The sequence below is a fragment of the Candoia aspera genome, chromosome 1 (assembly GCF_035149785.1).
Source record: "Candoia aspera isolate rCanAsp1 chromosome 1, rCanAsp1.hap2, whole genome shotgun sequence".
NCBI lineage: Eukaryota > Metazoa > Chordata > Lepidosauria > Squamata > Boidae > Candoia > Candoia aspera.
Window position 1 is genome coordinate 91,798,592 of NC_086153.1, and position 14,570 is coordinate 91,813,161.

At 39.1% G+C, this 14,570-nt stretch overlaps 1 protein-coding gene across 2 annotated transcripts in view; it reads left to right on the forward strand.

The window, feature by feature from the left end:
- Positions 1-14,570, forward strand: part of MAP3K5 (mitogen-activated protein kinase kinase kinase 5) — a 109,167-nt gene that overhangs the window by 66,177 nt on the left and 28,420 nt on the right. The window contains exons 12-15 of one of the 2 annotated variants that reach the window (XM_063309546.1): positions 1,724-1,783; positions 4,843-4,892; positions 12,590-12,685; positions 14,020-14,101. In XM_063309546.1, the coding sequence (XP_063165616.1) occupies positions 1,724-1,783; positions 4,843-4,892; positions 12,590-12,685; positions 14,020-14,101 (288 nt within the window). The remainder of the gene's footprint in view (positions 1-1,723; positions 1,784-4,842; positions 4,893-12,589; positions 12,686-14,019; positions 14,102-14,570) is intronic. The other variant, XM_063309553.1, reaches the window with a different exon arrangement.

Genomic DNA, 14,570 nt, shown 5'->3' on the forward strand with positions numbered 1-14,570 from the left:
AGATGCTTGGAAATAATATTAAGTATAGCACGAAGAGCCAGTTGGGTGCAGTTGTTAAGGCAACAGGCTAGAAACCAGGAGACTGGGAGTTCTGGTTCCACCTGAGGCATGAAGCCAGCTGGTGACCTTGGGCCAGTCATGTTCTCTCAGCTCTAGGAAGGAGGCAAGGGCAAAGCGTTTCCAAAAATCTTGCCAAGATAACTGCAGGGACTTGTCCAGGCTTTGCCAGGAGTCAACACTGACTTGAAGGTACCAAAAAAAGAGAAAAGCATAGCATTGCCCCTACAGAGCATTTTAGGGTTAGAGGATGCTATGTTATATCAAGTTAGATTATTGGCTCATCTAACTCAGCACTGCATGCACCAATTTGCAATCTGTAGTGGCTGAGTATTTCCCCCAAGATTTAGACAGAGGCTTTTCCAGCCAGGAATTAAATTGGAACCTTTTACATGGAAAGTATTTCTTGACTGTGAATTAAACTCTTTCCATAAAGTTACTAATCATGCTCATGGCACAGTTCCATCAACACAGTTGGAAAACCTACGTTATTCTAACACGTACAGTGCTGCATTACCAAGTAATTTCATGCCAGAGGTCTTTGCAAATGAACTACAATGAAGAGTGTGAGTAACAGGGCTTTACCTTCACTGCTGAATTAGGATTTCAGTTTCATGTTTATGCTATTATTAAAGTGGTTTATGCTATTATTAAAGTGAATGATACATGCAAGGATGATACACGATTCAGGCCAGAACTGAAGACAGAAGCTGAAATGCTTTAGATATAAAAGGGCAAATACCTTCATTTCTGTAAAGAATTAAGTGTTTTGTCATTAATAGAAAGAAATCTAGAAAGAAATTATAGAAAACATAGAAATTTTGATGCATTTCATGGGATTTTTCTTTAGACCAGTGGTCTGCTACATGGCAACTTTGGGTGCCAGAACTCATGCATTGTTTGTTTGTTAGTTTAATAAATTTATTCACCACCCATCTCTCCCCAGCGGGGGGACTCTGGGCGGCTTACAATAAAACAAGATTAAAATATAAAACCATTACAATTAAAAAATACAATAAAAATATAAATATAATAAAATCTACATGGCGAAGAGATCTTAATCAGACCTTCAGTGTGGTAGGTCCCTCCGGATCACTTCATGGCGCTAGCCATCCCCAGGGGTAATTATTTGCCCTCCCATTCCATTATACAGAACTCATGCATTATACATATAGAACTCCAAAATTAAATAAAAGATTAGAACAATTTACTAATAGCAAAATGTTATGTTGCTGCCAAGTCTTACGGAATTTTGGTGTTCTTGCCCGATTTCGGTATTCTCAAAAAAGATTTTGGGGGTAAGATAATAAAAATACCAAGATTTTGTGGTCTTATGAGATTTTGGCCATTTTTAAATTTGATCTTTTGCCACTGATCTACCTTTTCTTTACACAGGTTTAATTTTTGAAAACCTTCTAAAAATATAGAGTAAAGAATATAGAATACAGATAGCCCTTACTTAACAGTGACAGTTGGGACCAGAATTTCCATCGCTAAGCAATGTGGTCATCAAGCGTGATGTCATGTGACTACACAGCTTAGCAACAGAAATTCCAGCAGTTCCGGTTGCTGTCGTTAAGCGAGTCACCACAGGTTGTTAAGCGAGGATCTCACGTGGTCACCATTTGCGACCTCCTGGCAGCTTCCCCGTTGACTTTCCTTGTAGCAAGCCGACAAAGAAGGTCGCAAATGTCTATCATGTGACTGCGGGGATGCTGCAACCAATGTGAGTATTAGTACTTGTCATAACTACCACTTGTTCAGCACCATCATAAGTTCAGTCAGTGAACGAGTAGTCATTAAATGAGGACCATCTGTATGCTATTTGAAAACAGATGCCAAACTCTTCAATTCCTATTATACTGAGCAAAATAATCATTGCAATAACTGGTAAGAAGGCTAAACCTATCCACCTCTGAATCACATAGCTTTCTGACTAGGGAAGCAAGGATCATGAGCTGAGTCTAGAATAGGGGTGGGCAAGCTTTAGAAATCAGGGGCACTTTAAAAAAAATTTAAGAGCCCAAGGGCCACAGTGGCAAGGCAGTGAAGCAAAGTGGGGAGAGGAAAGTATAAGTGGAGAATATTTCCTAGCACCAGCTGCTTTTTGTAGGAAGTCTTTTTATTTTATAAAAACCTTACTTTATTTTAACCCATCTATGGAAAACTTGGGCAGTAGCTTTTGATATCTTCCTGCTTCACCCTGGAGCAAAGTTAACATCTATGTTAAACTATGTTAAAATGAAGAATCATGAATTCCAGCGTGGGTACACTCAGCTTTGATCCCTAGTTAGCACAACAAACATTACATCAATTTGGAAAAGCTTTGCACATGTAATTATGCCTGTTTGGGGAAAGCAAATATATCCTGAACATGGGAATAAGAGTAATTTAACCCATTTGGAAAAACTTGCATAAAGGCAAGGCAGTGTAGAAAAAGCACTTCTACTTCACTCTGTCATGCTAGACGCCATAAGGTAATTTCTGTCATAAAGATCAAGGAAGCCTCTAGAGCAGGGTTTCTCAGTCAGGGTTCCATGGAAACCTAGGGTTCCACGAGAGGTTACTAGGGGTTCCCTAGGAGATCACAATTTATATAAAAAATTATTTCAAAGTTGGGCAACTTCACATTAAAGAGGTAAGTTTTGTTCTTTATTTTTAGTTTAAGAACACTGTTAATGCATACATACAGGCCTACACATGAAACGAAAACATTCATTTTGTAACTTCTGGCCTATATTTGAGCCTGAATGTGCAGGGGTTCCCCGAGGCCTGAAAAATATTTCAAGGGCTCCTCCAGGGTCAAAAGGTGGAGAAAGGCTGCTCTAGAAGCTGAGCTTCACTCTGCTTTACTGCTTTTGGGGTTGCTATGTATAGTTTACTGGACTATATTCCTGTAGTGGAAGTTGCCCTTTCTCTTAACCACTTTGCATCCCTTGTGGTCTCACCCCTCCCCCTCTGTCTCTTCAAGGAGATCTAAACCCCTAGAGCAGATATGGGGGATACAGGGAACTTGCAGAAAACAAGAGGATCTGCTTCACCTGCTGGTGGGCTGTCAATGGTATATGACTAATGCAGTGTTTCTCAACCTTGGCCACTTTAAGATGTGTGGACTTCAACTTCCAGAATTCCCCAGCCAGCCATGCTGGCTGGGGAATTCTGGGAGTTGAAGTCCACACATCTTAAAGGAGCCAAGGTTGAGAAACACTGGTTTAATGTATTCCTCAGATTATCACAGGGAAGAAATTCAACTATGTGCCTGACTTCATAAATTGCATGTCACTTTTGTAATAATCTTTGTTCTCATTTTATGAGTGTAGAACGGATACTTGGAGGATAGAGGGTTGTTTACTCTTTCCTCTGGATCATGCTGACATACTAATTCTGCTGAACTCTGATGATTGACTTAGAAGTCTCCGTTTGAATATTTATTTGACTTGGGTAGTTTTACTGATTTCCTGGCCACTGAACAACATCTGGACTGTTTTGGTGACATAAGCCTGGCTCCAACCCATAGCTGCAATACCAGGTGGCATCTGGGATTGTTCTTGCTACTGCTCTGTGCTGCCTTAGCCCTGGTATTTGGTCTCACACTGGCTACTAAAATAGTTTTCCTATTGCCTCTCTTCTTATTTAGCAAAGAACAGATGTCAGACTTGGACAGCTTTCTTAAAATGTTTACTCTGGTGGACTGAAAGTTTGACAGGGTCACCAGGAAAATTGTTTCTATTTAATTTCCCCTGCTTGAGAACGTAATAACTAAACAACTGTTAAATTGTTTTTAAAAATCTGTTTTTAAAGAAATAGGAATGTCCTGAGCTTTTCTTGTTATGGGAACTAACTAATTTGAAATGTGTCTGAGGTGTTTTTATGCTGTAATGCCTTTATTTAGCTATAATTTTCACCTCCATAATTGTCAAGAATTGAAATGGAAATCTTACATGATGACTAAGCAGATGTGGACAAATAATTGAGAAATGTGTTGTTTTGAAAGGCATCCTATGGGAATGGGCAAAGAAAGAAGCTTTCAAGATTCAGCCATGAGAAAAAAGACAGAAGTTTCATAAGTTAGCAAAGAAGTCTTACTAGGATAATTTATCTTATTACTATTCTGTAGATCCAGTGAACCTGAGCAGATGGTAGTACAAGGCTGACCTTGTCTAGAAGCTAAGCAGGGTCAGCCTTAGTTAGTACATGGACAGGAGAATATCAAGGAATGCCAGAGCTCTCTGGCTAGACTGGAAATTCAAAAAATATCCCAGGAGAAGACAGCACCCACATGTTTGCTTGCACTTAAATAGAGTTCCCTTTTGGTTACTTTCATTACTGTGTTTGGTTGCTACTTTAGATTTTATACATTGGGTTTGTTTTAATGTTATATGGTTCTTTTGGTTATTGTTCATTTTTCTCTTGTACACTGCCCATAAACACACAGTTTGAGTTGGGTAGCCCTACACATTTAATCTATCTAACTATATGGTTGCTAGGAGTCTAAAACGACTTGATGGCACATAACTGAGCAATCAAAAATACATTTAACAAACAAATAAATAAATGGACAAGGTATTTCCTACTATTGCCAAGAAAATTGCATGGATGTATACATGAAATTACCAGGAGTCAAACCTGACTTGAATGTAATGCCATCTGCAATTTTATTAAAGCATTTTATAAAAGGGTAAGTGTAATAGGAGAAAATAACCTGCCAAGACTTTTGAGCTGCAGGGTGAAAGATTTTATATCATTTAACAATTATGTGTTATATTTGTTTGTTTCTTGTTCCAGAAAGGTATTCATGAATGGAACTTCACTGCTGAGTCTATAAGAGGAGTAAGGTAAGCTTATTTATGTTTATTTATCTGTGATGTCTTTATACTGCCTTTCCAATGGCCTATGTAGATGCCGATGATTCTATTCAGTCCTAGCAATATCTCTGTAATTAGGATGAAAGAAACTGACTGACTGAATAGTAATTTTAAGGATGGTTATGTTAACAAACCTGAACTCTATGATATACAGTAGCTCAACATAGAATCAACAAATGGTTCTTTATTAGGCAAAGAAAAGTTGCATTAGTAAAGCATTCCAAAACTGAGGTCCAGTTGTTTTCTACTTGTTGCTTCTATCCTCAAGGAGAAAGATAGAAGGACTGGGAAAATGCAAGCTCTGGACATGGGGGAAAAAAACCCAGCACATTTATAGATACCCTAAATAATGGTGTTATGGAGCAGCTGTAAAATAGCCAACAAGAGGAAACACTGACCTTATTACTAAGTAGTGCCCAGAATCTTGTCCAAGACCTAAAAGTTACTGAATCAGATGAGGACAGTGATCATAATGCTACAGCCTTTAATGGACATAGAAATAGATGTTTGCTAAATAACGCAGCAACATCATATTTGAATTCAGAAAACGTTAAAAAAACAAGGAGACTAATAAAAAAAATTGATCGAGTCAAGGGTCAGTTGTCTTCACAACGCTTAGAGATTACTCAAAACTCCAGCAATAGAATTATATCTAGGATATTCATCTCAGATCAGCCCCTGCCCTCTAGAATGAGGTTCCCCCAAGAATCGAACAGCCCCCACCCTACAGGGATTTTGAGGGGCCCTGAAGATGTGGCTCCTCACCCAGGCTTTTGGTAAGGAAAATTGATGCCCCTTTTCTTCCTTTCCCTTGTTCCCATCCGGATTTGTTTTCTCTGCCATCTTTGTTTCTTCATTTTGTGTTTCTTGTATTGTTACTTGTTTATAAATGTTTTTAAATGTTTTTAACCATTTGCAGATCCCCTAGAGTCACTGGGAATTGGGCAGCATATACATTTAATTAATAATAATTAATAGTTTTTATTATGAAAGTTATCACAGATTTCAAAAGGACATCAGATACCATCTTTGACCAGGGCCAGAGATGGTATCAAAATTAAGAAAGTTTCCTTCAGGAAGTGAAAGTTTTGCCCACATTAGAACAAAAAGGAAGATAAATTCTGCCCAAAACTATGCTAGCTAGTTAATAAAAGATGCAATAAATAAAAATAAAAAACCTTGAGAAGCACATGGCAAAGAACATTAAGACAAACTATTAAAAAAAAAACTTCAAATGCATTTGGAATAAAACTGGCCAGACATAAGGGTTAAAGATGGTGAGATGGAAGGCCCTAATACTCACACTAGAGAGAACTGTTTTATAAGGGACACAAATTGCAGGAAAATTGCAACCAAAAAGGAAGGAGAAAGCAGCCCAGAGGTAAACTTTGGTGCTGATATATATTTATGTTTATATTTATATTATATCCATGCGTGTAGCATGTTTGTGTTCCTATACACAGAACTTTGTATAGATAGCTTCCTAATTCTCTGCAATAAAAATACTTATCTAATCTTGTTTCTGCTTGTGAGTGGGAGTTGAGAGAAAGAGTTTTATAGCCATGCATGGTATGAAGCCTTGATAACATGGATGCATTAAAGGTCTGTTAAAGTAGGATAGCGTAATAGCAAAAAATGAATTATTTGCTTCTATCTTCACTAATGAGGACATAGGACAAATGTCCATGTTGAAGGAGGCTTTTTCAGGAGGCATTTGAGGCAAACTAAGAACATAGAGGTAACAAGAGAGAAATATACATCAAATTGACAAGCTAAATTAAATAAATGTTCAGACCTGGAAGAATTCTTAAAGAATTTAAATATAAACGTGCCATTTTTTCACACAAATATGCAACTTCTCTTTAACATCAGCAAGTGTGACCCAAAATTTTAAAAGAGATTGAGGAAAAATAAAGGAAGCTGTAGGCCAGTAAGCTTAACATTGCTTCTGCAAAAGTGGTTGGAAGTATTAATAAAGAGGAAAAAAAGCAACCCGCCCCCCAAAATTGATCTTGCTGACAAGAAATCAAATAGCTTTTGCAAAGAGAACTCTTCTCACTGACTTCTAGATTTTTTTTTAGAGTAACAAGAAATATCTACCCAAGGATCACCCGACAGAGATTGTGTTGGACTTTGGGTAACTGGTGAAAAAAACAGGAAACACAGTAAATTTTCACATTGATCAGATATGCAAAATGGGGTCCCCCATGGATCAGTGTCATAACTTGTACTTTTTAACTCTTATATAAATGATTTGATGTTAGAGCTAAGAGTGAGGTAGCCCTGTTTGCTGAAGGAGAGCACCAAAATTATCTCCCTCCGCTGGATGAACAGACTTCAGAAGGGCACCGTAAAATGATGCATGATGGCACAAAACAAATCCAAAGTTCACTTGGATGTTAAAGGGTTCTGAGCTGGCAATGACTGTCCAAGAAAGGGTTGTAAAAAAAGCATTGTAAAAAAAGGCCTATTTTACAGCATTGTAAAAAAAGGCCTATTTCATGCTTGGAACCATTAAGAATGGAATTGAAAATAGAACTGCCCTTAATGTCCCTTATATAATGCCCTTATGTAAACCTATGGATTATGGTCTACTTACTGGTCACCATGCCTCAAGAGTGGTATTACGGAGGTGGAGAAGGTGCAAGAAAACAGGGTAGCCAAAAATTAGGGAGATGGAACCACTTCCCTACAAGAAAAGGCTGCAGCAGTGGAGATGTTTTAGCTTGGAAATAAAGGGAGACATAATACAGGTATATGAAATCACACATGATGTATGTAACATCTGTAGAGCGATGTTTTTCTCATTGTGTCACAGTGTTAGAACTGAAGGTTGTCTACTAAAACTAAATGCAAGGAGATTCAGATTTACAGTGCAGATCTGAGCTGTGAAATTGACTGCAAACACTTGTGGTAAGTGGCAGGCAATTTGAATGGCTTTAAAGGGGGAATTGACGGTTGCATGGAGGATCGAGCTATCAATAACTACTAATGTTGACTGCATTATTGCTTAAATACCTTAAACGCTGGTTACTGGGAAGCAACTGTGGAAGAGGGGTTCCCTCCATTCTAGGCTTGGGTTGAGTTCCAGTTGTCTGCCATGTGACACAAAATGCAAGATTAGGCTGCCTTATGGCCTGATGTAGTAGGACTCTGCTTGCCTTCTTCTATTGACAATGCAATCCTATACATATCTACTCAGAAGTAAGATTCATTGAATTGAGTAAAGTTAGTTGTCATAAGTTACTGGACAGATTTCAAGTAGCATTTATTCTGGAAAGAGACTGTTGAATATGAGGTGGTACAGAATGTTGTTGTTTATTCGTTTAGTTGCTTCCGACTCTTCGTGACTTCATGGACCAGCCCACGCCAGAGCTTCCTGTCGGTCGTCAACACCCCCAGCTCCCCCAGGGACGAGTCTGTCACCTCTAGAATATCATCCATCCATCTTGCCCTTGGTCGGCCCCTCTTCCTTTTGCCTTCCACTCTCTCCAGCATCAGCATCTTCTCCAGGGTGTCCTGTCTTCTCATTATGTGGCCAAAGTATTTCAGTTTTGCCTTGAATATCATTCTCTCCAGTGAGCAGCCTGGCTTTATTTCCTGGAGGATGGACTGGTTTGATCTTCTTGCAGTCCAAGGCACTCTCAGCATTTTCCTCCAACACCACAGTTCAAAAGCATCTATCTTCCTTCTCTCAGCCTTCCTTATGGTCCAGCTCTCGCAGCCATATGGTACTACGGGGAACACCATTGCTTTAACTATGCAGACCTTTGTTGTCAGTGTGATGTCTCTGCTCTTACTATTTTATCGAGATTTGTCATTGCTCTTCTCCCCAGGATTAAGCGTCTTCTGATTTCCTGACTGCAGTCAGCATCTGCAGTAATCTTTGCACCTAGAAATACAAAGTCTTTCACTGCTTCTACATTTTCTCCCTCTATTTGCCAGTTATCAATCAAGCTGGTTGCCATAATCTTGGTTTTTCTGAGGTTTAGCTGCAAGCCAGCTTTTGCACTTTCTTCTTTCACCTTCATCATAAGGCTCCTCAGTTCCTCTTCGCTTTCAGCCATCAAAGTGGTATCATCTGCATATCTGAGATTGTTAATGTTTCTTCCAGCGATTTTAACTCCAGCCTTGGATTCCTCAAGGCCAGCATGTCGCATGATGTGTTCTGTGTACAAGTTGAATAGGTAGGGTGAGAGTATACAGTCCTGCCGTACTCCTTTCCCAATCTTAAACCAGTCCGTTGTTCCGTGGTCTGTTCTTACTGTTGCTACTTGGTCGTTATACAGATTCTTCAGGAGGCAGACAAGATGACTTGGTATCCCCATACCACTAAGAACTTGCCACAATTTGTTATGGTCCACAGAGTCAAAGGCTTTAGAATAGTCAATAAAACAGAAATAGATGTTTTTCTGAAACTCCCTGGCTTTTTCCATTATCCAGCGGATATTGGCAATTTGGTCCCTAGTTCCTCTGCCTTTTCTAAGCCCAGCTTGTACATCTGGCAATTCTCGCTCCATGAATTGCTGAAGTCTACCGTGCAGGATCTTGAGCATTACCTTACTGGCATGTGAAATGAGTGCCACTGTTCGATAGTTTGAACATTCTTGAGTGTTTCCCTTTTTTGGTATGGGGATATAAGTTGATTTTTTCCAGTCTGATGGCCATTCTTGTGTTTTCCAAATTTGCTGGCATATAGCATGCATTACCTTGACAGCATCATCTTGCAAGATTTTGAACAGTTCAGCTGGGATGCCGTCGTCTCCTGCTGCCTTGTTATTAGCAATGCTTCTTAAGGCCCATTCAACCTCACTCTTCAGGATGTCTGGCTCTAGCTCACTGACCACACCGTCAAAGCTATCCCCAATATTGTTATCCTTCCTATACAGGTCTTCCGTATATTCTTGCCACTTTTTCTTGATCTCTTCTTCTTCTGTTAGGTCCTTGCCATCTTTGTTTTTGATCATACCCATTTTGGCCTGGAATTTACCTCCAATGTTTCTAATTTTCTGGAAGAGGTCTCTTGTCCTTCCTATTCTATTGTCTTCTTCCACTTCCGCGCATTGCTTGTTTAAAAATAATTCCTGATCTCTTCTGGCTAACCTCTGGAATTTTGCATTTAATTGGGCATATCTCCCCCTATCACTGTTGCCTTTTGCTTTGCTTCTTTCTTGGGCTACTTCTAGTGTCTCAGCAGACAGCCATTTTGCCTTCTTGGTTTTCTTTCTTTGGGATGTATTTTGTTGCCGCCTCCTGAACAATGCTGCCAACTTCTGTCCAGAGTTCTTCCGGGACCCTATCTACTAAGTCCAGTCCCTTAAATCTATTCTTCACCTCCACTGCATATTCCTTAGGAATATTAGTGAGCTCATATCTAGCTGATCTGTGGGTCTTCCCTAATCTCTTTAGTCTGATCCTAAATTGTGCAAGAAGAAGTTCGTGATCGGAACTACAGTCAGCTCCAGGTCTTGTTTTTACCGACTGTACAGATGTCCGCCACCTTTGGCTGCAAAGGATGTAGTCAATCTGATTTCGGTGTTGTCCATCTGGGGAAGTCCATGTATAAAGCCGTCTCTTAGGTTGCTGGAAGAGAGTGGTTGTTATGCAGAGTGAGTTGTCTTGGCAAAATTCTATCAGCCTATGTCCTGCTTCATTTTGTTCTCCCAGGCCATGCTTACCTGTAATTCCAGGTGTCATTTGACTGCCCACCTTAGCATTCCAGTCTCCCGTGATGAAAATAATGTCTCTTTTAGGCGTGTTGTCCAGTAGGTGCTGCGGATCCTCATAGAACTGCTCTACTTCAGCTTCTTCAGCATCTGCGGTTGGGGCGTATATTTGGATCACTGTGATGTTAGATGGCTTGCCCTGAATTCGAATTGAGATCATTCTGTCGTTTTTTGGATTGTATCCAAGCACTGCTTTAGCCACTTGACTATTAATTATGAAGGCTACTCCATTTCTTCTGTGGTCCTCTTGTCCACAGTAGTAGATCTGGTGGTCATTTGATGTGAAGTGGCCCATTCCAGTCCATTGCAGTTCACTGACGCCCAGAATGCCTATCTTTAATCTTGACATCTCACCAATAAGCACATCCAATTTGACCTGGCTCATAGATCTTACATTCCAGGTTCCAATGGTGTGTTGATCCTTAGAATATCGGATTCGCCGTTCACCACCAGCACCGTCGGCCGCTAGCCGTCCTTTCGGCTTTGAGCTAGCTGCGTCATCACGTCTGGGGCTAGTTGATCTCATCCTCTGTTCCTCCCCAGTAGCATTTTGACCATCTTCCAACCTGGGGGTCTCATCTTCCGATGGTATACCGACATATCTCTGATTGTACTGATCCATTGAGTTTTCACGGCAAGAATACTGGGGTGGGTTGCCATTACCTTCCCTAGGGATCGCATTTAGTCTGACCTCTCTGTCATGACCTTCCCGTCTTGGGTGGCCCTTCACGGTTTAGCTCATGGCATCATTGAGGTGCTCAAGCTCCAGCACCATGAGGGAAAAAAGGATTTGTATGCATTTGGAATTACCTGCCAGTAATATTTTAGTATTTCTTAGCAGTTTTTGTTGTTTGTCATACTTCATGTTAAAATGTATTTTATAGATTAATTATGTGGCAGCCATAATTTAAGGATGGTGGTTTGCTACCCTTAAAAGGAAAAAGAGAGCAATGACCGAAAGTTTGTGCTAGGGTGCCCTCCAATGGCTTTCAGTATGTAGTAAGATTCATGCCATGGAAAAGAAAGTTCTTTTAGCCACTCATAAGGTCATCTGTGGATTATCTTCATAGCTCATTCTTGATGGCTTGATGACAGTTCTACACTACATAGAATTCTTACGAAATTCATGAACTTCCAAACCCAGATTATCCTCTCAAATTTTTTTAAGAGAACAATTGCAGTTGCATTTGGTGTATAATTTTGATGAGATGCAGTTCCATTTAAGTGAAGTAGTTATATACCTTTCTTCAATTTTTTTTTTAATCCATTCAGTCGTGTCCAGTTCTTGGAGACTGCCTGGACAAGTCCCTGCAGTTTTCTTGGCAAGGTTTTTCAGAAGAGGTTTGCCATTGCCTCTTACCTGGGGCTGAGAGTGTGTGACTGGCTCAAGATCACCCAGCTGGCTTTGTAACTAAGGTGGGACTAGAATGCCTGGTCTCCCAGTTTCTAGCTTGATGCCTTAACCACTACACCAGACTGGCCCTCCCACATATTGTTAGTGTCCTACTTAATATGATCTAAATATTTTAAGAAGAAATTTTTGAACTTGACTTATATGCAGCCAGGTTGCTTTACTTTTAAAGCCCCCCTCCCCCAGCTGAATTTACATGTTCAGTTATCTGTGAGACTAGATGTTTGGAGATGATAGCTTTGACATATTCAGGAGGCCCTAAATATTGAATTAACTTTTGTTTCTCTGTAAGGAAGCAACCTGAGCTTCATCCAATGCTTTTGCTTTACATTGTAAAGTCTGAAGGAGGATTTTCTTCCCCTAGGAAATCCTCACCTGTCTTCCTTCTTAAAAATAAGGACATAATTACTCTGGAACATTTTTCAGAGATCAGACATTTAAAAATTCTGATTTCTTGTAGAAATAGAAAGATTTCATGAAGTATAAAGTCATAACATTAGTCATCCATGCTGATTTTATTTCTCTTTCAGCATTTCAAAATTTGAAGAACGATGCTGTTTCCTATATGTACTACACAATTCAGATGACTTCCAAATCTATTTTTGTACAGAACATCACTGTAAAAAGTATGTGTGGATTACTATTTAATATTGATTAAACATGATATTTACACAGCTTGCATGTTATTATTTAAGGATAAACATTTTAAAATCCATTACCTTCCTTGAAAATGATTGTATGTACTGAGGATATTTAGCAGTTTAATTTCAGCTTCTAAATTACGTTGCATTCACTTTGTATTTATGACATGCATCTATGCTGGTTATTCCCTGACTGACCTTTTCTGGGCTCTGAAGCTAAGTAGGATCTAGCCTGGTTGGTACTTGGATGGGAGACCCCCAAGAAATATCAGGGTTTTAAGTCAGATTGGAAAGTTGAAAAGCATCCCAGAAGAAGATAGTGGCAAGAAAATTACATGGATGTTTTCATTAAGTCACAAGGAATCAATTTGACTTGATGGAGGCTTTTCTTACTTTTACGATGTTAGAATAAACCAGGATTTACAGATTAAGCTAAGACAATATATCTGTTAAGCATTATATTATCAAAAATATTAGCACATTCTTTAAAATGAAAAGAAGAATAGAAGTTTACTTTTCTATGCATTACATGGAATGGGATGGCAATAGTAATAGAATTCTACCACTTCAAAGGGAGTATGATTTTTTAAAAAAAATGTTGAAAAGCAACCAGGTCTGCACTAAATCTTCCAAAAGTCTACCCGTTCAAATTTATTCCTGTATTTTGAGGATTTGAATTAAATTATCTTAGTTTGGAATGACATCTGTTACGCATCGTACCGTTTCATAACATTGCCTATATCTTAGTGCACATTCCATTGCCTTTTCTTTGCCAGTATTTAGGATCAGATAAGATATTGACAAAAGTATTGTGCAATTCCAAAATTGGACTGCAATTACATTAAGATTCCTCTTTCTAAAGTGACCTAGTCATCCCATATATATGGAATAATAATGTCTGTGCTTATTTATTATGTTTATCCTGTTCTTTTTCAACAAATTCAAGGAAGTGTACATGCTTCTTCCCTTCCCCCTACATGTTATTCTCACAGCAACCCTGTTGAGTTACCCTGGGCTGAGGGATAGTGGTTATTTTAAAGGCATTCAGTAACTTTCAAAGCTGTGTGGGGATTTTAATCTGAGACTTCCTTGTTTCACTCCAGTACTCTAACTCTTGCTATATGCTGGGTATGGTTGCACTTACCAAAACAATATGCAAAATTGTATATTGAGGCACAAGGTAGAGTTTGAAGGGGATCATATCGAAACAGAAGCCCAGAATTAATCAGAGTCAGCTATGATGAGAAGAATGCTAATCACCAAGTTTCATTCTGTTCATTGTTCTTTTCTTCCATATGAATACTATGTGACTTTGGCAGATTTTTTGAAATGGTTAATAGCATCACTGAAGAAATAGGAAAAAGCACAGAGGAAGGCGAATGTGATGGAGATTCTCTGGAGGTAAAGGCAACTGTGTATTCTTCCTATTTTTCATACTTTCAAAAACTGAGCTACTGAGCAAGTTCCACTTCACACCTACAACCTTAGCTGCTTTCTAGACCTTCTTCTTGATGCTGCTTTATTTCAAGCCTTTGTTAACAGGGACAGTGGCTATCATGATTTACAACCTCACTTTTCTTTTGCAGTATTATCATAATCCATTACAAAGCAAAATGCAAGCTATGGTAATGTATAAACCTATTGCAGATAGACGAACATTTAAAACCACAGTTCAAACTTTTACTATTTATACACATTATTATTTGATATTTAGTCATCCATTGAGCATACAGGAAATCCTCACTTAGCGACCATAATTGGGACTGGCAACTCCATTGCTAAGCGACTTCAATTTTAGTGCCAGTTTCCCCATTGACTCTGCTTGTTGGAAGCTGGTTGTGAAGTGTGCAAATGGCAATTACATGACTGT